Raw genomic sequence first — 26,583 nt, 5'->3', positions numbered from 1 at the left:
GACCCCATAGACGGCAGCCCACCAGGCTCCCCCATCCCTGGGATTCTCCAGGCAAGAACACTGGAGTGGGTTGCCATTTCCTTCTCCAATGGCCTCCTCCTGGTCTCCCCTTAATATGGGCTGGATAAATACCGAATCCTTTTTGCTACTGTTCATCAGTCTTTTTACCTACATGTGAACAACTTGGCTTTCAAATGCTAATGAGGTTCTCCCTTGGGACTTATATGGTCAGAGCCAAAACCAGTGATTTCTGGAGCTCAGGAGGGAATTCTCTGCCTGGTGCTAACACTCTGGCACTTGTGTTTCTTCTCAGAAGAGAGCTTGAATGTTTGTTTAGGGATGAGGCAAACCTGGAGGAGGAGGCTCCACACTTGGTCATTTCATACCACCACTGAAGTAGAGAGGTACATGAGATGCCTATCTAAATTTGAATTTCAGAGAAGCAGCGAGTCATTTTTAGTGTAATATTTGCACAGTGTTTTGGGGGCATTTTCATCTGCCTGCAATACAGGAGACCCTGGTTCGATTCCTGGGTCGAGAAGATCCACAGGAGAAGGGAAAGGCTCCCCACTCCAGTATTCTGGCCTGGAGAATTCCATGGGGTCGCAAAGAGTTGGACACAACTGAGCAACTTTCACTTCACTTGGGGCACTTTTGGCCATGGGAGAGTGAACGTGAAAATATCAATCACTCAGTCGTGTCTGACTCTTTGTAACACTATGGACTGTGGCCCTCCAGCCCTCCAAGCTCCTTTGTCCATGGGATTCTCCAGGCAAGAATACTGGAGTGGGTTTCCATTCCCTTTTCTAGGGGATTTTCTCTACCCAGGGACAGAACCCATGTCTCCCTCATTGCAGGCAGACTCTTTACCCTTTGAGCCACCAGGGAGGGTACAGTGAAATACGCATGTGCAAAGAGAATGCTAGACTTGGATTGACCAGGAGACTGAGACAGATCCCAGATCCCATGGCCACAAGGAAGGCAGGGTTGCAGAAATCTTCCGGTGAAGACTTGGGAAGGGGCCTTTGGTTGTAATTGTCCAGAGCATCATTCCATCATGTGCTGCGCTGTGCCACTGGGTGAAGGTCAGACCACACCCTCAGGGTCATATCAGCCTCCACTCTCTTCGTACCTGCTGACGCCTACAAGTGAAAATGTTCGAGGAAGGGCTGAGCCCTGACATTCATCAGGAAACAGTTTTGGCACATAACATGTCGAGCACAGTGTCTGTGCTGATGCTGGTCAGGGGTTTGTCAGCTCACTGACTGTCCTCAGCCTTGGAGATCAAGCAGTAATTAAGACCCCCTCTGTGTCCAGAGCTCCCCACCAGGTTCTGTGCTCATCGCGACAAAAGAAGTGAAGAATAGTCTCTGCTCCTGAAGAGCGCGCACCTATGCCTCTTAGGACGGTGGAGAGCTTAGCTTTTATTAATTTGGAACTGGAATCCTCCTCAGGGGCCTCACTCTGACCTTGTGAAGCACCTGTCCCGTCCTGTGTGTTTGTTTTCATGCTGCGGCGGTTACCACCTAGGGCTCAAGGAGCCTCATACCCTGCTGATCCTGAGAGTGATGCAGTCAAGCCTGTGGGAATTAGCAGTGTGTGGCCTTGGACTGAAGGAAGCCAAGTTCTCTGGCTTGTTTGGGGACCAAACTCTGTGACCTTGGTATTTTTAGCAAAGCACTGGACTATGGAACAGTGGAGCTGCCAGAGACCCAGAAGATGCTGCCGGCATAATGGCAGAGAGGGAAAACTATTGGCTTTGATCTCACAAGAGAACTGACTTTAATGCCTGGTCTTGCCTTTTATTAGCAATTTAATTTTCTTTGAGCCTCAGTTGCCTCCCCTGTGAAATGGAGTGGATAGTAACATCAGGATATTTTGGAGGATTTAATGAGATAACATATTGGAAAGTGCTCACAGATGGTAAGCTCTGTATTGGTCACTGCAGAGTTTCCCGTTCTCATGGCGCTTTGTAAACGCCTGTGTCACGACACTCTCTGTGGTGAATTATATAGTCAGTACATTTCTGTGGGTCTCGTTCCGCTAGACTGAGGGCCAGGACGTTTTTCCTATGGTTCACTTTCCTGGAGCCTCCGCGTAGGCCTCCTCTGGATGAGGCTCAGAGTTGAGCTGAGTAACCTTCAGAACTTGGGTTTTGCTAAAAGACAGGTCTTTGCATTTTGAGTCTTCCTCCCTGGCTCCCTCCATCTCTGACTCTCCCACTGAGGGCCGGGCCAGTCCTGTCCTGTGGGGTCTGTTTGAGAGCAAGGCGTCTTAGCAGTACATTGGAAGCTTGTCATTAGACTCTAAAATGCTTGAGGACAGATTTCCAGTGCTCTCCTGTAAGCTCAAACAGGCATGGGTTTGCGTAGCAAACTGGCTCTGATCTCTGCATTGATAACTTCTAGGGTTTCTGTGGTATTTCTGTTCATTTGATCTCAGTTTTAACACGGTTATTGATTTCCTCAGTGCAGTTCAATTCCTTGAGCATTTATTGAGCACATTTTCCTTGCTAAACCCTGGGCTAGGTGTTGGACATGTTGAGATGAGGAAGACAGTCTCCAGCTGAGGTATTCTAGATCTCAGAGGGGAGGCAGGTGAGAAAACAGAGGCTTCCTCTAGGATGTGGTAAGGGCAGTGGGAGTGGTGGGGACAGAATTTTGTGGGAGTTCAGAATAGGGCCCTTTTCCTTAGTTATCTTCTGGAGCCCATTGCTGTTGTTTCTAACAGATGGATGGGGGAGCCAGATTGTCCTCCCTGCCCTCAAGGATGGTTTGGATACTGGGAGAAAGCCAGTGGCAAACGTGCATCAGCCAGAGGTTCAGCTGAAAGCCGTCCTGCACTGGATGAAAGAGAAGAAAGTTTCAAGGGCCAGGGGGGCACAGGTCCACAGGTGCCCAACCTTGCCTGAAGAATGAAGGGTTTTGGAGGCCTGGGGAGAGCTTGGTTCAGCCAAGGGCTGCACTCGGTAAAGAGGGCCTGGACACGTCTCATGGCCGGCTGCTTCTCCTTTTGACATTAGCTTTACTTTTCTCCCCTTTCCCACATCATCATCCCTGTTTCTCTGATGGCTGCTTCTCCACCAGCTCTTATTTCTTCTCATCACCTTTCTTGCTTCCACCTCCACGTATTCCTCGACTGCTCACCGCCCCCATCCTCCCATTCTCCTTTCCCTCTGCCACTTTTTCTTCCTTTCTATACCTGTGCCTTCTTGCCTTTTAAGAGTGTCCTTAACTTCCTACCTCCATGTTCCAACATGTCCCTTGTTCATCTCAGAGTTGGGGAGGAGACTTTCATTTTCAGTGGCCTTTCTTATGATGTGAAAGGGCATCTCGTGTGTATCTGGGTATCCTAGGAAACAGAATCCTGGTTTCTGAATGGGGCAGATTACTCACTGTGTTTGTAAGGCAGCAAACCAGAGGGAAAGCCTCCATGTGTGCCCCTCCAGAGACTGAGAGTACAGTAGGCTTTCCCTGTGAGCAGGATCAGGGGAGCATTGACTCCATTTTCATGGGGTTCTGATTCTCTGTAACTATACCTATCCCTGAAGCTTCTCTTTCTCTCCTTTCATTTTTTATAAAACTTCTGTCCTGATTTTCAGTTCTATTTTCCATGTTTCTCCTTGTTCTCTCTCTAGTTTTTTTTTTTTTTCCTACTTATTAGAAATTGCATCAATCCCCTGCTTAGTGTCTCTCTTTTGCTTTGGAAGATAGAATCAAAAGCTCCTTATTTTCAGATAAGCTGATGGAAGTTTGGGTTGGAAAAGACAGAGAAAACGTGTGAAGCTTGCCTAGCTCCTAAGATGCTTTCGAGACTAAGCTTTCTTTCTAGTTCTTATTTTGAGATTGGATCAACATAGTTATGGAATCTTAAAAGAAATCTCTATTGGCTATTTAAAGAACCTTCAACCCAATGTTGGAACCCTCTTTCCTTCATTAAGAGGCTTCTTCTGCTCTGTTCTTGAATACTTTTAATGTTAGGAAGTCATTACCACATAAAGCAGCTCACTTGTTGGCTAGCACTGCTTGTTTCAAAGCTACTACTCGTGATTATAATCTGGATCTGTGTAATTTGTGCCTGTTGATCTCATTTGTGCATTCTCAAGGTAATACAACATAAGCCTTTTGTTCACATATTAAAGGAACTTCAAGGTATCTTCAGTCCTTGACATATTTTGGAGAGATTCCACCAAAAATAATTAAATGAAATAAACCATTCTTGCCACCCTTTTACTATATAGAAAAGTCAGTTTTCTGAATGACTCATTCCCCAGTAGTTCCATATAGCTGAAATTGTCCTGGAAGTTGTAACGAAGGAAAAGAACTATCCTATACAAGGAGAAGGCAATGGCACCCCACTCCAGTACTCTTGCCTGGAAAATCCCATGGACTGAGGAGGCTGCAGTCCAAGGGGTCATGAAGAGTCAGACACGACTGAGCGACTTCACTTTCACCTTTCACTTTCTTGCATTGGAGAAGGAAATGGCAACCCACTCCAGTATTCTTGCCTGGAGAGTCCCAGGGACAGGGGAGCCTGGTAGGCTGCCATCTATGGGGTCGCACAGAGTCGGACACAACTGAAGCAACTTAGCAGCAGCAGCAGCATACAAGGAACACTGACTGCTGCTGCTAAGTCACTTCAGTCGTGTCCGACTCTGTGCGACCCCATAGACGGCAGCCCACCAGGCTCCCCCATCTCTGGGACTCTCCAGGCAAGAATACTGAAGTGGGTTGCCATTTCCTTCTCCAATGCATGAAAGTGAAAAGTGAAAAAAGTGAAGTTGCTCAGTCGTGTCCGACCCTTTGTGACCCCATGGATTGTAGCCTACCAGGCTTCTCCGTCCATGGGATTTTCCAGGCAAGAGTACAGGAGTGGGTTGCCATTTCCTTCTCCAGGGAATCTTCCCGACCCAGGGATTGAACCCAGGTCTCCTGCATTGTAGGCAGACACTTTTACTGTCTGAGCCACCAGGGAAGATTCTTAGTTTAGAGGACACTCATAATATTCAGTGCCATTTGTTTTTGTAAGTAGGCCATGGTACTCCCTCAGTTTGTAGATGAGGGTGGTGAGCCTCATAGAGACTGACTGGCCTCAGGGCACCCAGTTCTCAAGTGCATGAGTCAGGACTGAATCCCAGTTCTGCCGATTTGTAGTCTTCTGCTGTGTCTGTCATAAATACTTAAGTGTCTCTGTCTCTCCAAAGTACCTGCAATGTCATGGGATTATATGAAATAAATTGTCTCCTCAAGACAAGGTACTTGGTGTACACAATCTAATAGGATTGTTATGGATTTTTGTTTTGTGTGTGTCTGTTTCTGCATATGGCTGTGGACGTAGAAAAGTGGAAACAAAGAAACCAAATCCAGCTCAGGCAGTGATTTGGGGGGCAATTATAAAAATACTCTATGGGGACCAGTGATGCTATTCACTAAGTATAAACATCAGTATGATTGATTTTGTTTGGTAAAAATTCTAAGTGTCAAGGTAAAGAAGAATGAGTTACTCCCTTACTGCAGTTAATCCAGAAAAACTTCCTGAAGGAGATAGGAAACAGAAATCTAAGAAAATTTTAAATAAAACATGTGAGGGCTTTGGTAGATTGGAAAGTTGCTGTTATTCAGTTGCTGAGTCGTGTCCGACTCTTTGCAGCCCCGTGGACTGCAGCACGCCGGGCTCCTCTGTCCTCCCCTATCTCCCAGAGTTTGCTCAAATTCATGTTCATTGAGTCGGTGATGCTATCTAACCATCTCATCCTATGCCACCCCCTTCTCCTTTTGCCTTCAATCTGTCCCAGCATCAGGGTCTGGAAAGAGGGGAAGGTAATTGGTAAGAGTCCGAGGAGGGTTGGGAACATGGTTTGGGGGCAAGAATGAGACAGATGCTGGTGACTTCATGTTTTACTAATGACTTGAAACTAAGATTCCAATGTGATGATCAGTTTTCCTCCTTTGCAAAGTGAAACCCTGATGCGACTAAATTTAATCTCGCTTGGAATCACTGGTGATTCACCCAAGCTCAGGTGCGCCCACACGCAGCTGGCATCAGCTCGGTGCGCTTTCCAGGCTGATCCTTCTCTAACCCAGCTTCCCCCCGCCTCCCAGGGGAAGCTAGGGGAGAAAGCCAAACTGTGGTAACCTTGACCCTCTGTGTCTCCATCTGCAGCATCCTGGCTACTGCGGGAACCCACTTCAACACCCATGTGGACCTGAGGACCCTCCGGGCCGTGCGTGTCCTGAGGCCCCTGAAGCTCGTGTCGGGGATACCTAGTGAGCACCCGTCTTTCCTCTTCCTCCTCTGCTAAGAGCTTTACTGTTGTGTCCTCAACCAGATCCAGGGATGAGCAAGAAGTAATTTCCCCAGAGAGGAAGCCCCTGCAGTAATAAATAGAGGACCTGCAGCAATCTGGCATTATCTTCCATTTTAAAATTTAGCAAATTTTTTTCACACTTAAAAGATAATGAAAGATCTTTACAGAAAATGTGGAAAGGAAACAATACAAAATTGAAAATGAAGAGTACCCATTATCCTGTCACTCAGAAATCAATTTTGTTAACATTTTAGCATATTTTTTCATTCATTTTTTTCCTGTGCATTTTAATGTATGTGGGATCATACTGTATTTTTTATTTTGGATCCCATCATGCACATTTGATTTTCCTGACACTAATAATTCTTCAAAAATATGACTTTGAAATCTGTCTTATATTCTTTCTTATACCATCCATGACTTGGGTAGTCCTTTCTACGTTACTATTCATTTAGGTTATTTCCAGCTTTTTTCTTTCTTTCTTTTTTTTCCTAAATAGAAATAGCGTGGTAACAATGTCTTTTGACTTAAATATTATTCAGATCTCTGATTATTTTCTTAGACTAGAATCCTAGAAGTGCAAGTTTTGGGTCCAAGGATACAGTATTTTATGAATAGTCATTGTACTAATTGTGCTTCTTGGACAATGAATGGGAGAGCTGGGTCTGAGATAAGAGTCATGGGGAAGGTGAACTTTGTCCTTGTTCTTTGAGACTTACAACCTAGTAAGACAAGGCCTAATTCCCTTTGGGAAAGAAACACATTCTAGTAGGTTTCATCTGTAAGAAGAATCCAGAAGACAATGTGAGTGAAATGAATAAGGGAAGGGTAATAGGTGTGTGAGTGATCAGGGAATAAGTGAAGAGGAACAAGGCGTTGATTCCTCAGGGGAGGATGTGATGGCAGCCTTTGGCTTGATGTGTCTTGGTTATCCCTTTGTGAATCATTTTCTCATCTCAGGACTAGGGGTCCTTTTCCCTCAAAGACTTGGCCCTTTCTCCTAGGAGAGGGTATACAGCCTGCCCTGTCAGGGGCTGCTAAGTGAGGGCTCTGTTCATCATTCTCTCTCTTTCCTTCCAGGCCTACAGATTGTGTTGAAGTCCATCATGAAGGCCATGGTGCCTCTCCTGCAGATTGGCCTTCTGCTCTTCTTTGCCATCCTGATGTTTGCTATCATCGGCTTGGAGTTCTACAGTGGAAAGTTGCACCGAGCCTGCTTCATGAATAATTCAGGTAGAGTCACTATTTCCTGGCTTCTCCTTCTTCCCTTCCTCTCTCCTATGGTCATGGGGGTAATTTCAGGGCATTTGGAGGCTAATTGGAAAACAAAGTATGTCCTATTCCAACCCTAGAATTAGAAGCAGAGGCTTCCTAGTCATCAACTTTATGAGGTACAACCAGCCTAAAGATCCCCATTGCACACTGATATTGCAAAGCAAATAACCTCTTAGGTTTATAGTCTGTTTCAAATAGAAGGTCTCAGCTGCCCTATTCCTTGGTAGAAGGCTATCAGAAGGCATGTCAAAAACCATTTGCCTGAAAAATTACCCTTTGTACAGGGGACCCTTTGGCCCACAGCCAGAAAGACCTCAGGAGTCGGAAGTCAGAACTGGGGCCCTTCAGATCTTGGGAATGCTTTCCCTCCATGCTCAAGCTCATGACGTTCTGCCCTTCTGCTGTCATCCATGCATGGTGTGGAAGAACTAAGGAAGTTCTAAGCATGACTTGGCAGTGGTTAAATGACTGAAGTATACTGCCGAAGAATTGATGCTTTTGAACTGTGGTGTTGGAGAAGACTCTTGAGAGTCCCTTGGACTGCAAGGAGGTCCAACCAGACCATCCTAAAGGAGATCAGTCCTGGGTGTTCATTGGAAGGACTGATGCTAAAGCTGAAACCCCAATACTTTGGCCACCTGATGTGAAGAGTTGACTCATTGGAAAAGACTCTGATGCTGGGAGGGATTGGGGGCAGGAGGAGAAGGGGACGACAGAGGATGAGATGGCTGGATGACATCACTGACTCGATGGACATGAGTCTGAGTGAACTCCGGGAGTTGGTGATGGACAGGGAGGGCTGGCATGCTGCAATTCATGAGGTCACAAAGAGTCGGACACGACTGAGTGACTGAACTGACTGACGAGATCTTACATTCTTGTCTCTGTATCTTGTTTGTTCAAGTTGAGTAGAGTGCTTTAGGAGGAAGGATGATGGGGAGAGGTTGAATGAGCCCAGTTAGGCATGATGTTTTTATGAAAAGAATCTTTAAAGAGCACTGTCCATGTTGGGTTTGTTTTAATTTTTGTCTTATTCCAAATGAGGAATTTAGGCCAAAAAAAAAAAAAAAAAAAAACAAGGAGTTAAGACCCACGAAAGGGACTGTAGTTTATAATTGTTCCCAGGGAACCCAGAAACAACTGAGGGGCTATCCTGGAGTCTAAAGATAGAAAATCAGTTAAGATTTTGCCTTCAGCTCAGACCTTTCTGCGTGATACCCAATCCTGTAAATTCCTGTGGGGCTCAGGAGATGGTAGAAGATGTGACCTGCAGAAAGTGGGGGTGGGGGGACATGTGGAGGAGGCTTCATTTTCAGAGCAGCTTGGGAAACACTGGGTTGAACACGCTACAGTTTGTGAGCTATGAGGTGTAGCGATGCCAGAGATGGGTAGGAGCTGGAGACAAAGAGGATAAACCCTCCTGTGGGAGATAGAAATACATGCTTGTGGTCTCCTGGGGTTATTTTCAGCTCATGCGAAGCATCACATGGTTTATCCCCCACCCTCCAAATGTGTCTGCAGGTATTCTAGAAGGATTTGACCCACCTCACCCATGTGGCGTGCAGGGCTGCCCAGCTGGTTATGAATGCCGGGACTGGATTGGCCCCAATGATGGGATCACCCAGTTTGATAACATCCTTTTTGCTGTGCTGACTGTCTTCCAGTGCATCACCATGGAAGGGTGGACCACCGTGCTGTACAATGTGAGTAGAGCTGGCGAGGGGCCCGAGCAGAAGGGAAGGATCATGGAATTAGGCTCCTGGCTTGGTTGGGGTTGGTTAGCCTGGGGAAGGGGAAGATTGGAAATGTGTATGGAGGTGTGCACGTGTGTGTGTGGACTCAACCATGGTAAGGCTTAGAAGTTTCTATGCCTCTGTTTTTGGCCTCTTGATAAGCACATGGCTTCTTAATAGAGTTAGGAAATTACATGCCATATTTGGGGGGTGAACAATGCTAGTTAAATCAGATCAGCTCAGCCATTATAGAGTATGTTTTGCTACTGGTTTGACGTGGTGGTAGGATTCTGCGGTAAGTAAGGGGTACCAAGAGTTACAGATTTCTTGGTTGCTGTCTTTAAAGAACTTACCATTGGTCTGGAAAGATATTCCAGTAGATCTCAATCTTGGCTGCCCATTGGAATCAGTTGGGAGGGAGCTTTAAAAATTTACACTACCTGGGCTGTACTCCAGACTAATTAAGTAGGAATAGCTAGGGGTAAAGACCTGTCATTCATTTTTTTTTTTAAGAAGCTTCCTAGCTGATTCTAATATGTAGTCACTCTCAAGAAACATTGCATTACATGCATGTAAGAAACATGCTTAGTTGTAAGATTCACTAGGGATGCTTATTAAAAATTCTGATTCACAGGCCCTTTGGAGATTTGATTTCATGTGGTATTGGTGAGCTGAGCTATATGTTTGACACGCACTTCTGGTGATTCCTATGATCAGCCACATTGGGAAGGATCTAAGCTGATGCATAAGACAAGGGTGTCTAGCAGCCTGTTTGGGATGTTTGGGGATCCTTGCATGAGGACAGAAGTTAGGGTGACTACTGAAGTCTCTTTTACCTCCCAGAGTCTGATCTTAATAAGTTATGAAAGGTATAGTGCAGAGTCTAAGTTCTAAAATAAAGGAGTAGGGAGTTGTGTGGTTTGATGCTTAGGGGAGCCTAGGGAGGCAAAGCAATTTGAGCAAATTGTCTTTGTAAACAGATATTCATAAAGGTCTGTACTCTCCTATGCCTCCCAGCCATCCCACCCTAGGGCATATCATTGGAGCAATCATTATCTCACTTGCCCTCCCCTAGGCTTCTTTACCCTAAGGCACCGTCAGATTCCTTCTAACCTGATTCTTCTATACACATAGTAATGGGTGGGACATGAGGTCATTTACAAAAAGCCCCCTTTAGAATGACTTCAGGACATTGTCTGTACTGGAAGGAAAAGAAATGCTGTCTCATGAGAGACTCATGGAGAAAGAGCCAGGGTCTGCATAAGGCCCATACAAGTAGGTGCCTAGTAAATGTCCATCATTAACTTGGACCCATCCCTGTGCCACATGAGCAAGGCAGGTGGGGCTTTGCAGAAAAGAGCTGCAGGCTGTTCATTCGGAACATCTGGGAGAGGTGTGAAGAAGCCCCAAGGACCAGCGTATGCCTGGCAAGCCCAGGGGTTATGTGTGACCTAGAAAAACCTTGAGAACACTCTGGGATTCTTACCAGTTGTGGGGGTGGCAGGAAGGAGAGAAGGGAGACAAGGTTGATGAGGCCAGTCACTCCTCATTTGAGATGTGAAGGTTGTCTTGAGGCCATGTCACTCAGATTAACCAGGCGCCTCTGGAAATGACAGCACTGGGTTCCGCAGTGGCTGGTATCATTTGTGGGGCTTTGGGCAGAGTGGCTTTCAATTGTATGTGCAGACTCACCTAAGTGATGTGATAAATGCACTGAGAGCCCGAAAGCAGAAGTGTTGCATTTGAAGATACAGGCGAGATCTATTGGTCCTCCAGGGCCAAGACTCAGAAGGTACTGAGATAAGCAGGATCACTCATTACTTGGTTTAGTTCCTTTGTTCATTCATTCATTAATTCTTTCAACATGTGTTTGTGAGCACCTGTGATGTGTCAGGCACTGGGCTAGGCACTGGGGAAACAGGGAGAAAAAGTGCCCATGAGCTCTGTGCTCCTCGTGCTCGCTTCAGATTCCAGCCTCTCTCTGGTTGTCTGTCCGACATAGGTATGGAGGTCACACAGAGACAGTGAACTTGCTGTCCTGTCTAGGTGTGCTCTACCGAGGAAGCAGGGAGAAGAGGTCAGACAGCAGATCCTCTGAAACCTTTCATTGCATGGGCTCCCAGGACCTCAGACACACAGTACCTCTGACTTCCAGGCCATCAGTCATTGAACTTCAGCTTACTGAAGGCCTCCTGCTCCCCCTGGGGCTGGATCCAGGCTTGAGAGAACTCATTGAGCTATAGGAATGGCTTCCAAAAAGTGGCTGGCTGCTCACTGGGCAGAATGAACTCATGCGCCTTTGAAATGATGTCACTTTCCAAAGCTTTGGATCTAGGGGGAGGGCATGGAGCCAAGAGCCCACAGGCAGAGATGATGACCATAGTGAGGCTAATAACTACCCCTTGATTCAGGAGAAGTTGGATGGAAAAGGCATCCCATTTTCAGCCAGTAGAGCAAGGACAAAGTCTGGCTCCCTAGGAAGAGAGGAAGTCAGCCAAGTCCAGCTTCCCTTGAGCAGGGAACTGGGGTGTGAAGCATGGCCCAGGTGGAGCTCTCTTATGGGAACTGGACACACATCCTGGAGTTAGGATTGTCTTCTGCTGGAGGAAGGTTCAGAGCTGGGTGTCTTCATACTGGTGGGCGTGGGGCTTACAATATATGGTGGAATCACATCATACGCTTTTGTTTAAAAAAGAAATTCAACAGAGTGAATTTTAAAGGTGTTATTGACATTATTCAACCATTCATGAATGAGGCAGTATCCCATCTCACATCTGGAAGGGAGCACTGAGGAGCTATACAAAATGAAAGGCTTTTATAGGAGAAGGGCACTGGACCAGGAAGTTAGTAAGAAGTGGATTGGTTGTGGCAAGGTCACTTTCCTTTAAGGCAGGGGTCTCCAGCCTCTAGGATCTAATGCCTGATGATCTCAGGTGGAACTTATATAATAATAAGAGAAACAAAGTGCACAATAAATGTAGTGTACTTGAATCACCGCCTAACCACCCCACCGCCAGCCCCAGCCTGAGGAAAAATTGTCTTCACAAAACTGGTCTCTGGTGCCAAAATGTTGGGAACCGCTGCTTTAGGGGATGGCAGGGTTTTATCAGGCAGATGATCTCATTCACACTGACCGGGTGATTCCTGATTGCCTGGTTTAAGAGCCCATTTGTGGGAGAGACTAACACTGTAATACTAACACTGTAATAAAGTTTTGATTTGGTGACATGGGGCTTAGTACAAGTGACTCTGTTTTGGACCTATTGTCTTGTTTTTTTTTAACACTGCTAATTTACCCAAATTCAACTTTTCAGCTTGGAACAGAAAGGGGATTCAGAACTTGTGGACAAAATAGGGGAAGGAGAAAATGGGATGAATGGAGAAAATAACTTCGACATATATATACCACCATGAGTGAAATAGATAGCTGATGAGAAGTTGTTGTATAACACTGGAATCCCAGCCTGGTGCTCTGTGATGACCTCAATGTGTGGGATAGAGGGAGGGGAGAAAGGCTCAAGAGGGAGGTGATATATAATTATGGCTGATTTGTTGTACAGCAGACACTAACACAACATTATAAAACAATTTTCCTACAATTAAAAAATAAATTTTTAAAAGGATCTAGGATATGGGGGAAAGAACATTTAAACAGTGGAGACTAATTCACCTACCACTCCTCTCCTGTTCATGCCCATTAAGAGTATGAGATCAGAGGTACCTAGGATCTTGGCTGAAAAATTGCAGATTCTGGTAGCCCATGCCAACAATACCTGAGTATTTATTTTCTTCTCTTAATTTTAACTTAAGATTTTGTAAATGAAAAGTTTTACATATGTATTAGAACTGGTTACACACTACTGGATTAACTGTGAATGACTAAGTTGCCTTGTGTGAATGCTAAGTCCCTTCAGTCATGTCTGCCTCTTTGCAATCCCATGGACTATAGCCTGCCAGGCTCATCTCTGTCCATGGGATTCTCCAGGCAAGAATACTGGATTGGGTTGCCATGCCCTCCTCCAAGGAATCTTCCCAACCCAGGGATCGAACCCAGCTCTCTTATGTCTCCTGCATTGGCAGGTGGGTTCTTTACCACTAGGGCTACCTGGGAAGCCCCTACTCTGAAAACATGCATGTATATATGTTTCACCATAGAGGAAAATCAGCCATGGTGCCTTCTATTATCACCACTGTTCAGAGGTTGCAGATATAACTGGTTGATTTCCCTTTCTACCACTCATTCCGGAAAGGCCCAATTCACCTAGCTGCCATATTTCCTCACAAAGGCCACAAAGAAAAGGGAGTCCCTTTTTCCCATTCCAATGTCTCCTCTATTTAATGGTCACAACAAATATGTAAGATTTATTGGCACCAGTTATGCTTGAACCATTAGGAGTGCCTTCAGGTTAACACTGTATACAGAAACTCTCTCAAACATGTGGACTCGGTTTAACCTTTTTCTGTATACTGTAACTGCTTCCCTGGTGTTAGCATTCCTTTTCTGCTGCACAAACCCTTCCTAAACGCTTCCTGTGACCTGTGTGGCTCCGCCATTGATTTTGGTTAGCTTCATTTGCATGTCGCCTTTCTCATTATCCTGCTTGATTGTAAGGGTGGGGGAGAGTTCCCATTTGCAGGGCAACCTGGAGTCCAGCGTGCTGAGCTCCATTTAGTCTCCCAGAATTTCAAGTTGGTTTGGTCACCCTCCAACTGTATTCTTGGCTTCCCTCCCTCTTGTGGTAGAAAGATGCAAAGCAGTCTACGGTTCCATTGGCTGCTTCTCTCTGTTTTGACTATCTCTGCAAAGGTCCGCCACTTGCAGACTCTCCCCTCTTCTTACTGGTCTAATTTGTTTCATGTCTCCTAATCTGGAGACGACTCTTGAGAATCCCTTGGACTCCAAGGAGATCAAACCAGTCCATCCTAAAGGAAATCAGTCCTGAATATTCATTGGAAGGACTGATGTTGAAGCTGAAGCTCCAACACTTCGGCCACCTGATGCTAAGGACTGACTCATTACAAAAGACCTTGATGCTGGGAAAGATTGAGGGCAGGAGGAGAAGGGGGCGACAGAGGATGAGATGTTTGGATGACATCACCAACTCGATGGGCATGAGATTGAGCAAGCTTTGGGAGCTGGTGATAGACAGGAAGGCCTGGCATGCTGCAGTTGATGGGGTCGCAAAAAGTCGGACACCCCTGAGCAACTGATCTGAACTGATTCTGGATGGGTGTTCATTCTCCAGGACAGTGCCTTCTTCTCTCTTGGCTTAGTGCAGTTCACTCTGCAAATATGACTGTGGTTCCAGGATTAACTTCTAACCTTCTTCACCTGAATGAGAGATGTGGCTCTCAGATCCCACTTTCTACTGATTCTGGTCTGAGTTGGGTTTCTTTGTTGTGACTCTGGTTTTGTGTTCTCTGCTGTTTGTGGTTATCAGGACTAGTATACAGACTACAAGGGTTCCCAGTCTGTCTGCAATTACTCCAACCTGTGCTCTTCAAGTCCAGTTTTTTGAAATACTTATTTATTTGGCTGTACCAGGTCTTAGCTGGGGCATGTGGGATCTTTAGTTGTAGCATGTGGAATCTAGTTCCCTGATCAGAGATTGAATCCAATGCCCCCTGTGTTGAGAGAGCAGAGTTTTAGCCACTGGACCACCAGGGAAGTCCCAAGTCCAGTATTTTGATCTGTATTTCATCTGTGTTTTTCATGGAGCTATTTTTCTTCTCACTTGGTATCTATAACTCATGCAGATGTACATAGTTCTTGGAGGCATGCTCTTTCTCTGACTTTGCAGGTACATGCCAGCTTTATCTGTTACGACTGCTTCAGCACTCTGTGCTGCCACGGGAGAGAGTTTTTTTTTTGATGGTTTATCCAGTCTTAGGACTTGAAATATGATCTGTACCCTGAAAATTCCAAATTTATGTCTCCAGCTTAAACTTCTACTCTGAATTCATTTATCCAACTCTATCCTTACATCACCATATAGCTATCACAAATTCCTTTCCTGGAAAGGAAATATTCTTTCCTGGCTTCTGGTGAGAAGAGGAGAGTCTCCCTCATTCTCAGAAGTCCTTTGGTCCTATGACTCGCTTTTAAGTTGCCTTCTCCCACCTGCATATAGTTAATAGTTTCTGAATAGTTAACAGCTACTCACTTTTTACCCCGTTGGCATTTAGCTTACGTGTGTTATGCATAAGCATGTTGAAAGAATAAAACCATATCCGAGGGTTGGTGGAAAATTGCCATCTTCAGCTTCCTGAAGCTTCTCTGATTTTATGGTATCTACAGAGAATGTGTTTGGTGCTGACTTCCATGTGACTGGAGAATGTGTCTACTCATCTCTGCTTTAGTTTTCATCACCACCTCCTCCACATGCCCTGGGAACAGAACATACTCAAAACTCATTTGACAAATAGGGGCCAGGAACCTACCACCATCTTCTGGTGTCAGAGTGATAAGGTGTACCAATTAACTTAGGATAAGGTATCCAGTAGGTAAAATTTGTGGATTTCTGTAACCAGTAAGTCATGCTCTGGAATAGGCTGTTTTTCTTTCTGCATCTTTGTCTGCATGACCCTGTTCCCGTGTCCTTGCAAGAATCTGGGACCCTTTACAGATGACACTTGGAATCTGACATCAGTGTCTGTTCACATATAACTTGTCTAATACACAAAGGGATTGATAAGTGTATCCTGGAAGTTAGTCTTTCCCTGTCCCATGCAGGCTGAGGGGTGAAGTAGATTGGGAAGAAGATGAAGAATTGAGTTGGGACATGAACGAGGAATTTGCGATGCTTAAATGGTGGTGTAAGGAGAGAGTTGGATGAACGAATTTAGGGTAGAAGCCTAGACTGGAGATATAAATTGGGAGTTTTCAGTGAATAGATGGTATTTAAAGCCTTAAGACTGGATAGACCATCAAGGAAGGGAATATCTAACCATAGGGAAGAGGTTCCAGAACTGAGTTCCAGTGTTGAGATGTGGGTGAGTTAAGGAGTTATCAGCAAGAAGACTGAGAAGGAGCAGTGAAGGGGGTCGGGGAGGGATGGTGTCCTGGAGGCCAAGGGAAGAAATTGTTGCAAAGAGGAGGAAGTAACAGTGATCAGCTGAGTCCAATGATGCCTAGGGATGGGTTAAGTAAGTGCTAAGAATTAATCATCAGAGGTCAGGAGAGGGCAGTGGGAGGGGCAAAAGCCTGATAGGGGAAGGTTTAAGAGAAGGTTGGCAATATGGCCATATTCATTGTGGTGAGTTTTGTTGAAAGAGGAGCAGAGAAAATGGGGAAGGTAGATGAAATACCATTTTCTTTCTTATGGGAATGAATCTTTCAAGACGAAAATCGTTGCTGGTGGACAGAGAAGACAGTTGGTGGAGCAGCCTTCTAAAGCAGGTGAGAGGGGGTGGGCTCCTAGCCCGGCAGAGCCCAGGTGGAGGCTTGGCGCCCAACTTCATGGTTCATCGATAGTCCTAGGAGGGAGGCTGCAGAGGCTGTGATGTGGGTAGGGTGGCGGGAGCTCATAGAAATTCTCTTATTGTTTCTATTTTCTCAGTGAAATTGGAAGCCAGGTCATTTAGCAGAGGGTGGGAGAAGGGAAATACTGGAAGCCTGAGGGAAGGTGGAGATAGTTTTCCAGAGAAGGAAGAAATGAGTGGAGTGGGGATGTAACTGCTGGGCTGCATTCGGGACCCACTTGGGGTTCGTTTGCTGGGGTGAAGCTGAGACCAGTGAATGTGCGGTGTTTTCCTCTGGTCACTTTTGGCCCCTGAGGTTCAGGCAGGAAGTAGGTACAGAGCTGGAAGTAGGTACAGAGCTGACTTTTACCAGAGTAGTTTTGCCAGGTAAGCCTAGTGAAATGAGCATTAGGAGACTGACCTTAGCAGGGCAGTGAAATTTGGCCTGGGTAGGAAGGAAAGAGAAGGGGGCAACAGAGGATGAGGTGGTTGGATGGTGTCACCCACTCAGTGGACATGAGTTTTTGCAAGCTCCAGGAGATAGTGGAGGACAGAGAAGCCTGGTGAGCGTGCTGCAGTCCATGGGGTCTCAAAGAATCCGACACGACTGAGTGACTGAAAAACAACAAAGAAAGGAAAGAGGTGGGGAAGAGACAATGAAAAGGGAGTAAATGTATTATAGGCCCTTTTTCAAATGTTACTCTGGAATCTGATGGATAAATTCAGTGTGTGGAATGAGTTGAGAAGCCTGCCTCATTGCGTGGAGGAAGTAGGAAGTGAGTTTTAAAGCCAAATGTTCTGATTTCTAATTTGGTGCTTGAACTGCCCCCAATAGAGGGAGAGTGAGTGAGTGGGGGAGGGAAGGGTGTGTGTGCACACACACGTGCAGAGTAAGCTGTGACCAGAAGGTGTGGCTCACCTCGTGGGCCCTCCCAGACTTCACTCCTGGGCGCCTGGCCCCGCTTCAGCCCAATTCAGAGCGTGGACTTGGGGAACTTTGGGGGACTGAAACCTACCAGGCCCGCCCACCTTCCTCACTTGCATTGTACTCCGTCATCTTGTTTTCCTCCTCAGAGTGTCTCTTTTTAAAAAAACACACTTATGTTTGTAGCTTCTGGTGCTGCCTTTGGCAGCCTGCTCTCGTTTGAATCACTTGTCCTCTCTCTAAACCCTGCAATGCCTTCCGCTTGCATCCTGCCCGCTGGGCCAGAGTCCAGGGTCCACTATTTCCAGTCTCTGGCTCCCTCTGGGTGGGCGGGGTGGGGGGGAACCTGTGATTTTCTTTCTTTCTCCTTCACACATATTTCCAGCCATAGCTGCTTCCATCCTGAAATTATTCCCACTCTTTCATATCCATTTTGATTTCTTAATAATTTGTCAAGCCAGAGATGTCCTTCTGTTTGGGGTTGATTCCAAATATGCTACGTTTGCCTCCTGATCGGGCGCCTGGATTTCACACCACGCACCAGGCCAGTCTCCAGATCCTTTGTCTATGCAGACCCATTAGGCTGGCTCAAGGCTCTTGGCCTTTCTTTTAGCCCACTCTAATACACAGTTTAATTTCTGATCCCTGGCCAGAGGCCTCAGGTGCCTGGTGTGTCATGCAGCCTTAGGCTATGATCTCTCTGTTCTGAGGCAACCCCATGCCTGAGGACTACGGGGCAGAAATTAACTGGGGTGGTGCCTTGGTGACTCAGTGGCTGTTTCAGGTACTTTCCACTGGATCCCCCTTGGAGGCCAAATCCTTAATGGAATCCTAGCTAGACAGGGATGGCACAGTGCCAGCCTCTGGCGCTAGGCAAGCCAAAATGGTCTATCTCCATTTTTCCCTCAATTTATCATTCTCTAGAAAAGTATTTATTGAGTACTTTCTTTCAGTGCCCCTCAGAGTGTGGTCCATCTTAGAATCGGCTGAGGGGCAATTAATTTAATTACAGATTCCTAGGCTCTGCCTGGATCTAACGACTCGGCAGCTGCAGAGGCAGGAGGAAGGAATATGTATTTTTCACATGCTACCTTGTGATTCTGAGGCTGCAGTTAAGTTTGAGAATGACAGTTCCGTGTGACAGTAATGACTCAGCCTGGGGAGGGTGTGAGGTGGTCTGCATAGTGGGGGCCTACTGAAGAGACGCCTTCAGCCTGTCTCTCCCGCTGTGTGCATTTCCATGAGGTCCTACTTTAATCAATATTTGTCTAATACAAACTAACGGACACATTGTGGGCTCTCAGGAAGGAGGATAAGGACCACTGCCATTTCCGTTCTCTCTGTGGAAACAGACTGTATTTTTTGGGCTCCAAAATCACTGCATATGGTGACTGCAGCCATGAAATTAAAAGACGCTTACTCCTTGGAAGAAAAGTTATGACCAACCTAGATAGCATATTCAAAAGCAGAGACATTACTTTGCCAACAAAGGTCTGTCTAGTCAAGGCTATGGTTTTTCCAGTGGTCATGTATGGATGTGAGAGTTGGACTGTAAAGAAGGCTGAGCGCCGAAGAATTGATGCTTTTGAACTGTGGTCTTGGAGAAGACTCTTGAGAGTCCCTTGCACTGCAAGGAGATCCAACCAGTCCATTCTATAGGAGATCAGCCCTGGGATTTCTTTGGAAGGAATGATGCTAAAGCTGAAACTCCAGTACTTTGGCCACCTCATGAGAAGAGTTGACTCATTGGAAAAGACCCTGATGCTGGGAGGGATTGGGGGCAGGAAGAGAAGGGAATGACAGAGGATGAGATGGCTGGATGGCATCACCGACTCAATGGATGTGAGTTTGAGTGAGCTCCGGGAGTTGGTGATGGACAAGGAGGCCTGGCATGCTGCGATTCATGGGGTCGCAAAGAGTCGGACATGACTGAGCAACTGAACTGGACTGAGGACACTTGAGAGTTTCCCTGGTGGCTCAGTGGCAAAGAATCTGCCTGCCAAGCAGAAGACTCAGGTTCAGTCACTGAGTAGGGAAGATCCCCTGCAGAAGGAAATGGCAACCCACTCCAGTATTCTTGCCTGGAAAATCCCATGAACAGAGGAGCCCTGATGGGCTACAGTCCATCACAAAGAGTCAAGCATCACTTAGCAGCTGAGCACACACACATGCGAGGGCACTTTGCTGGCTGCCCTCCTTCCCTGCTTGCTGGTCTCCTTCTCCCTCTCCCATCCCTAGGCCTCTGCCCTTGGTCCAGAATCAGGCACTTGTTAGCTGAGATCTATAGGTGGACTCTGGTGGCTTCACAGAATGGTCTCATTTTGTTTTTAAAATATCTTAAAATTTTTAAAAAAATAATTGAAGTATAGTTGATTTATAGTATCTCAGTATACAGCAAAGTGATTCAATTATATATCCTTTTAAATTATAAGTTAGATATAGCTCCCTGTGGTATCCAGTAGATCCTTACTGTTTGTCTGTTTTTTATATAGTAGTGTGTATCTCTTATTCCCAGATTCCTAATTTATCTCTCCCCTGCTTTCCCCTTTGGTAACTGTAAGTTTGTTTTCTGTGAGTCTGTTTTGCATATAAGTTCATTTTTATCAATTATTTATATTCCACATATAGGTGTATCATATAATATTTGTCTTTCTCAGTCTGACTTTACTTAGTATGATAATCTCTTAGTGTGGTAATCTCTAGGTTCATCCAAAATAGTCTCTCTATTTCCACTGTTTCCCAGTCTATTTGCCATGAAGTGATGGGACCAGATGCCATGATCTTAGTTTTCTGAATGTTGAGTTTTAAGCCAACTTTTTCACTCTCCTCTTTCACTTTCATCAAGAGGCTTTTTCGTTCTTATTCACTTTCTGCCATAAGGATGGTGTCATTTACCTATCTGAGGTTATTGATTTATCTCCCGGCAATCTTGATTCTAGCTTGTGCTTCATCCATCCCAGCATTTCACATGATATACTCTACATATAAGTTAAATAAGCAGGGTGACAATATACAACCTTGGCATACTCATTTCCCAATTTGGAACCAGTCTGTTGTTCTATGTCCAGTTCTAACTGTTGCTTCCTGACCTGCATACAGATTTCTCAAGAGGCAGGTCAGGTGGTCTGGTATTCCCATCTCTTGAAGAGTTTTCCACAGTTTGTTGTGATCCACACAGTCAAAGGCTTTGGCATAGTCAATAAAGCAGAAATAGATATTTTTCTGGAACTCTCTTGCTTTTTTGATGATCCAGCAGATGTTGGCAATTTGCAACCATGAAATGAAAAGATGCTTGCCCCTTGGAAGAAAAGTTATGACCAACCTAGATAGCATATTCAAAAGCAGAGACATTACTTTGCCAACTAAGGTCCATCTAGTCAAAGCTATGGTTTTTCCAGTAGTCATGTATAGGTGAGAGAGTTGGACCATAAAGAAGCCTGAGTGCTGAAGAATTGATGCTTTTGAACTGTGGTGTTGGAGAAGACTCTTGAGAGTCCCTTGGACAGCAAGGAGATCCAACCAGTCCATTCTAAAGGAAATCAGTCCTGAACATTCATTGGAAGGACTGATGCTGAAGCTGAAACTCCAATACTTTGGCCAACTGATGCGAAGAACTGACTCGTTTGAAAAGACCCTGATGCTGGGAAAGATTGAAGGCAGGAGGAGAAGGGGACGACAGAGGATGAGATGGTTGGATGCCATCAGCGACTCAGTGGACGTGAGTTTGAGTGAAATCCGGGAGTTGGTGACGGACAGGGAGGCCTGGCGTGCTTCAGCCCAAGGAGTCACAGAGTCGTACACGACTGAGTGGCTGAACTGAATGAGGTTCATCCGTGTTGCTGCCAGTGGCACTATTTCATCCTTTGCTCTGGCCGAGTCATATTCCATTATGTGGGTGTGTGTGCTATACCACATCTTCTTTATCCATTCATCAGTTGAAGTACACTTAGTTTGCTCCCATGTCTTGGCTATTGTAAATAGTACTGCTGTGAATATTGAGGTGCATGTATCTTTTTGAATTAGAGTTTTTGTTTTTTCTGGAAGTGGAATTGCTAGATCATATGGTAATTCTATTTTTAGTTGTTTAAGGAACCTCCATACTGTTCTCCATATTGGCTGCACCAATTTGCATTCCCACCAACAGTGTAGGAGGGTTCCTTTTTCTCTGCACCTTCTCTAGCATTTGTTATTTGTAAACTTTTGATGATGGCCATTCTGACCAGCAGGAGGTGGTCAAATCATTGTAGTTTTGATTGGCATTTCTCTAATAATTAGTGATGTTGAGCATCTTTTCACATGCCTGTTGACCATCCGTATGTCTTTGGAGAAATGTCTATCTAGATCTTCCATCCATTTTTTAAGTTTTTTTTTTAATTGAGCTGTATAAGCTGTATGCTTTAAAAACTAACCCCTTGTCAATTGCCTCATTTGCAGGTATTTTTTCCCATTCCATAGATTCTTTCATTTTGTTTTTAGTTAAAATATATCTTTTAACAGTCATACTTCCTTGAATCCAAGATATATATTATTGATTAGAAGATATACTAAAAACTTAATAATAGTTTTTAAAGGGGGGTACCCCTACTACATTCTGTATGTTACATGTTCATATATTTTGAGTTGTAAACCCTTGTCTGTGAAGAAAGGTGTATCTTCAAATTGAGGAAGTATAAAATCACACACACACAAAATTGATTTAAAAAGCATAATTCATGTGCTTGAGATCAAATCTTCATTCTTGGAGACTACCTGTGGACACCTGGCTTATTTGTACAGACCCTGGAGGAAAGCTGTTTTTGCCATCTCTTGTTTGTTTGAACTTTGTGTAAATGCACTGTTGATTAGAAGGCTTGTAGTTCTGTTAGTCTTTTTAAAAAATTCAAGTCTGAGCTTGTTTGCTCACAGAAAGGGATATAAGTGAGCACACTATTCCTTTTCTGTATGATTCAGGATTTTCTCAGTCCTGTGAAACTGAAACAAAATATGGAAATAAACTGGATACCAAAGCTGATTCGAGACTGCAGCAGTCATCCTCACCCAAGCTTCAGGGCTCGTCTTCCCCAAAACCACCTCATGTTTTGAAAGAATGATTCGGCATTACATATATGTTTATAATACATATATATTAAGTGGCAAAAATATATTTATGCCAAAGGTGTCCTCTCTGTGTTTTCTGCATTGATGTTCTGATGTAGATCTTGTCTGACGCAATGTCTGTTAATAGAGGTGGTGTAATTCCAAAGAAAGGCAATGCCAAAGAATGCTCAAACTATTGCACGATTGCACTCATCTCACATGCTAGTAAAGTAATGCTCAAAATTCTCCAAGCCAGGCTTCAGCAATATGTGAACCATAAACTCCCTGATGTTCAAGCTGGTTTTAGAAAAGGCAGAGGAACCAGAGATCAAATTGCCAACAACCCCTGGATCATGGAAAAAGCAAGAGAGTTCCAGAAAAACATCTATTTCTGCTTTATTGACTATGCCAAAGCTTTGACGGTGTCGATCACAACAAACTGTGGAAAATTCTGAAAGAGATGGAAATAACAGACCACCGGAGCTGCCTCTTGAGAAACCTGTATGCAGGTCAGGAAGCAACAGTTCGAACTGGACATGGAACAACAGACTGGTTCCAAATAGGAAAAGGAGTACATCAAGGCTGTATATTGTCACCCTGCTTATTTAACTTCTATGCAGAGTACATCATGAGAAACCCTGGACTGGAAGAAACACAAGCTGGAATCAAGATTGCCGGGAGAAATATCAATAACCTCAGATATGCAGATGACACCACCCTTATGGCAGAAAGTGAAGAGGAGCGAAAAAGCCTCTTGATGAAAGTGAAAGAGGAGAGTGAAAAAGTTGGCTTAAAGCTCAACATTCAGAAAACGAAGATCATGGCATCCGGTCCCATCACTTCATGGGAAATAGATGGGGAAACAGTAGAAACAGTGTCAGACTTTATTTTTGGGGGCTCCAAAATCACTGCAGATGGTGACTGCAGCCATGAAATTAAAAGACGCTTACTCCTTGGAAGAAAAGTTATGACCAACCTAGATAGTATATTCAAAAGCAGAGACATTACTTTGCCAACTAAGGTCCATCTAGTCAAGGGTATGTTTTTCCTGTGGTCATGTATGGATGTGAGAGTTGGACTGTGAAGAAGGCTGAGCACTGAAGAACTGATGCTTTTGAACTGTGGTGTTGGAGAAGACTCTTGAGAATCCCTTGGACTGCAAGGAGATCCAACCAGTCCATTCTGAAGATCAACCCTGGGATTTCTCTGGAAGGAATGATGCTAAAGCTGAAGCTCCAGTACTTTGGCCACCTCATGCGAAGAGGTGACTCATTGGAAAAGACTCTGATGCTGGGAGGGATTGGGGGCAGGAGGAGAAGGGGATGACAGAGGATGAGATGGCTGGATGGCATCACGGACTCGATGGACATGAGTCTGAGTGAACTCCGTGAGATGGTGATGGACAGGGAGGCCTGGTGTGCTGCGATTCATGGGGTCGCAAAGAGTCGGACACGACTGAGCGACTGAACTGAACTGAACTGAACAGTGGTTATGAATCCTGGTCCCACCTTTACTACCTGTGGGACCTGGGCAACTTAATCTCTGTTGTCCTTTTCTGTAATGTGAGGGTAATTGTGTTACCCACCCCTAGTAGAACTGTAGTCAGAATTAAAGGAGGTAACTTGGGTAAAACCCTTGGCCTGTGCCTAGCACATAAGAAGCACTGCTGCTACTGCTAAGTCGCTTCAGTCATGTCCGACTCTGTTCGACCCCGTAGATGGGAGCCCACCATGCTCCGCCATCCCTGGGATTCTGCAGGCAAGAACACTGGAGTGGGTTGCCATTTCCGGTGTTAAATAATTAGAACATTTTGGACAAACCACTCATATGGGAAAGACCAGCAGAGCATCTTCTTCCACTGCCCCCCTGCTCTGCAGGTCTGCTTCTCACTGACTGGTCCCTTCCCGTCTTTTAGTCTAGCTACTTAATACCTGTCATGTGCCTCTTTGCCAATAATACATTCACATTTTTTGAAATTAGTTTTCCTCCAAAATGTTGGCCACCTCCCCCACAGAGCCTTCTCTGACTATCCCTGAAAACTCAAAAGTTGAGAGGTCTTTTTTCTAAGCCCCTGACCTGAATGTCAGTAGCATTCATTTGGTGCTTTTCGAAGATTCCCGCATCAGAAGTTGTCTTTTAGGTGTCTCGGCCCCTTTTCCCTTTTGAAAGGCCGTCTGTCTTCTGGCAACAACCACAGTTCCCCAGAAGTGAAATTTAGTAAATACCCATCGACAGGCTCATTTCACAGGGAAGCTCTGTGGTCTCGGCCAGGGCGCGTGGGCCTCCAGACCACCCGGCTGTCTGCATGTACAGCATCAGGTCTGTGTTTAGATGAGGGAGCTGCTGTCGGAGGGACGCCACTAACGCTGGGCAGTGGGCTGTCGCCACGGGTACCGCAGTCCGCTGTCACTGCTGGGCTCCGGCTCAGCACCCTGTTCCCTTCTCCTGTGACAGGTAGCGATACACACAAAAACCAATGAGTGAAAAGCAGGGGGACTGCATTAATTTATTGGAATGTTTACACAGGCTTGGTGTGTAATTAGTAGTTAGTTTCTGTGACACAGTTGGCCTTCCTGGCTTGGAACCTGTCTCTGAAATGCTCTTAAAGAAACCCAGACCTAAGATATGGCAATCTGAGAGATGGTTAGGATTTGGGAACAGAACGAACAGAAAGTATGCCCTGTTTTCTGTGATGAAATGTGACCAGTAACAGCCCCCAAACTGAAGACTCCCTATACACACATACACACACACATAGGTAAGGTGGTGAGGTGAAGTCGCTCAGTCGTGTCCGACTCTTTGCATCCCCGTGGACTGTAACCTACTAAGCTTCTCCATCCATGGGATTCTCCAAGCAAGAATACTGAAGTGGGTTGCCATTTCCTTCTCCAGGGGATCTTCCCAACCCAGGGGTCGAACCCTGGTCTCCCGCATTGGAGGCAGACGCTTTAACCTCTGAGCCACCATGGAAACAGTACATACATACATACACACACGCGCACACACACACACACACGCACACACACACACACGCAAGCCCACACCATTTTTGGGATCATTTTCTGCTGCTGAATCCACTTGTTACAAGGTCTGTTTTTTACTTTTGTGAACATCAGCTTGTTTGATCCTTACACTGAGGATAGGGTGACAGCCACCAGACCCCTTCCTGCCATGAGCCCTGTGATTGCAGTCAGAACACTCATGTCTCTTTGTAATGTCAGCTAGATGAATAAATAAATGTGCATTAGTCTTTTTATTAGGAATATGCGGCTAATACCTACCACCAGCTGTCCCTAACCTCGAGTCTTGTAGTAATTACATGAGATGAAACATAGGAAAGTGCTTTGAAAAAGACCCTCATTTTTTGCTTTCTTAAAATGCCTTTTTGCTTGTATACATATAAACTTGTATATAAGACTTGTATACATATAAACTTGATTTTGCTAAGTGAGCTTTTTTTTTTTTGCTCATTCAAAGAGAGTATCTGGTTGCTGCCAGGGGCATGCAAGGCAAATTTTCCCATCGTGTTTCTTGTTCCTTAGCTTTCATTAGTTCTGTGTATTGGGAGCTCTCATGACCTTTGCTTTTCGTTTCAAAGTACAGTGTTTATATTATGTCCATGTTGAAAAACGTACATATATTTGATGCTAAAATGGCTTCCGAACACATCTTAAGTTCATTCCAGTTTTTAATAACTTGAATTACCTCTGGAAAACTGGCAAAATGCTGACGTTAAAGCTGCCCTTGAATTCAAACACGGTTACTTCAGGACCTTCTGCACTTCGTGTGAGGGCAGGCCTGACTTT

At 45.2% G+C, this 26,583-nt stretch overlaps 1 protein-coding gene across 1 annotated transcript in view; it reads left to right on the top strand.

Moving 5' to 3' along the window:
* Positions 1-26,583, top strand: part of CACNA1E (calcium voltage-gated channel subunit alpha1 E) — a 342,984-nt gene that overhangs the window by 97,364 nt on the left and 219,037 nt on the right. Inside the window, exons 4-6 of the mRNA XM_040263854.1 lie at positions 6,163-6,266; positions 7,388-7,540; positions 9,104-9,285. Coding sequence (XP_040119788.1) covers positions 6,163-6,266; positions 7,388-7,540; positions 9,104-9,285 — 439 coding nt within the window. The remainder of the gene's footprint in view (positions 1-6,162; positions 6,267-7,387; positions 7,541-9,103; positions 9,286-26,583) is intronic.

The sequence above is a fragment of the Oryx dammah genome, unplaced genomic scaffold (genome assembly GCF_014754425.2).
Source record: "Oryx dammah isolate SB20612 unplaced genomic scaffold, SCBI_Odam_1.1 HiC_scaffold_21, whole genome shotgun sequence".
In the NCBI taxonomy this organism is placed as follows: domain Eukaryota; kingdom Metazoa; phylum Chordata; class Mammalia; order Artiodactyla; family Bovidae; genus Oryx; species Oryx dammah.
Note: the sequence above shows the minus strand (reverse complement) of the source record. Positions and strands in the feature narration are given on the sequence as shown.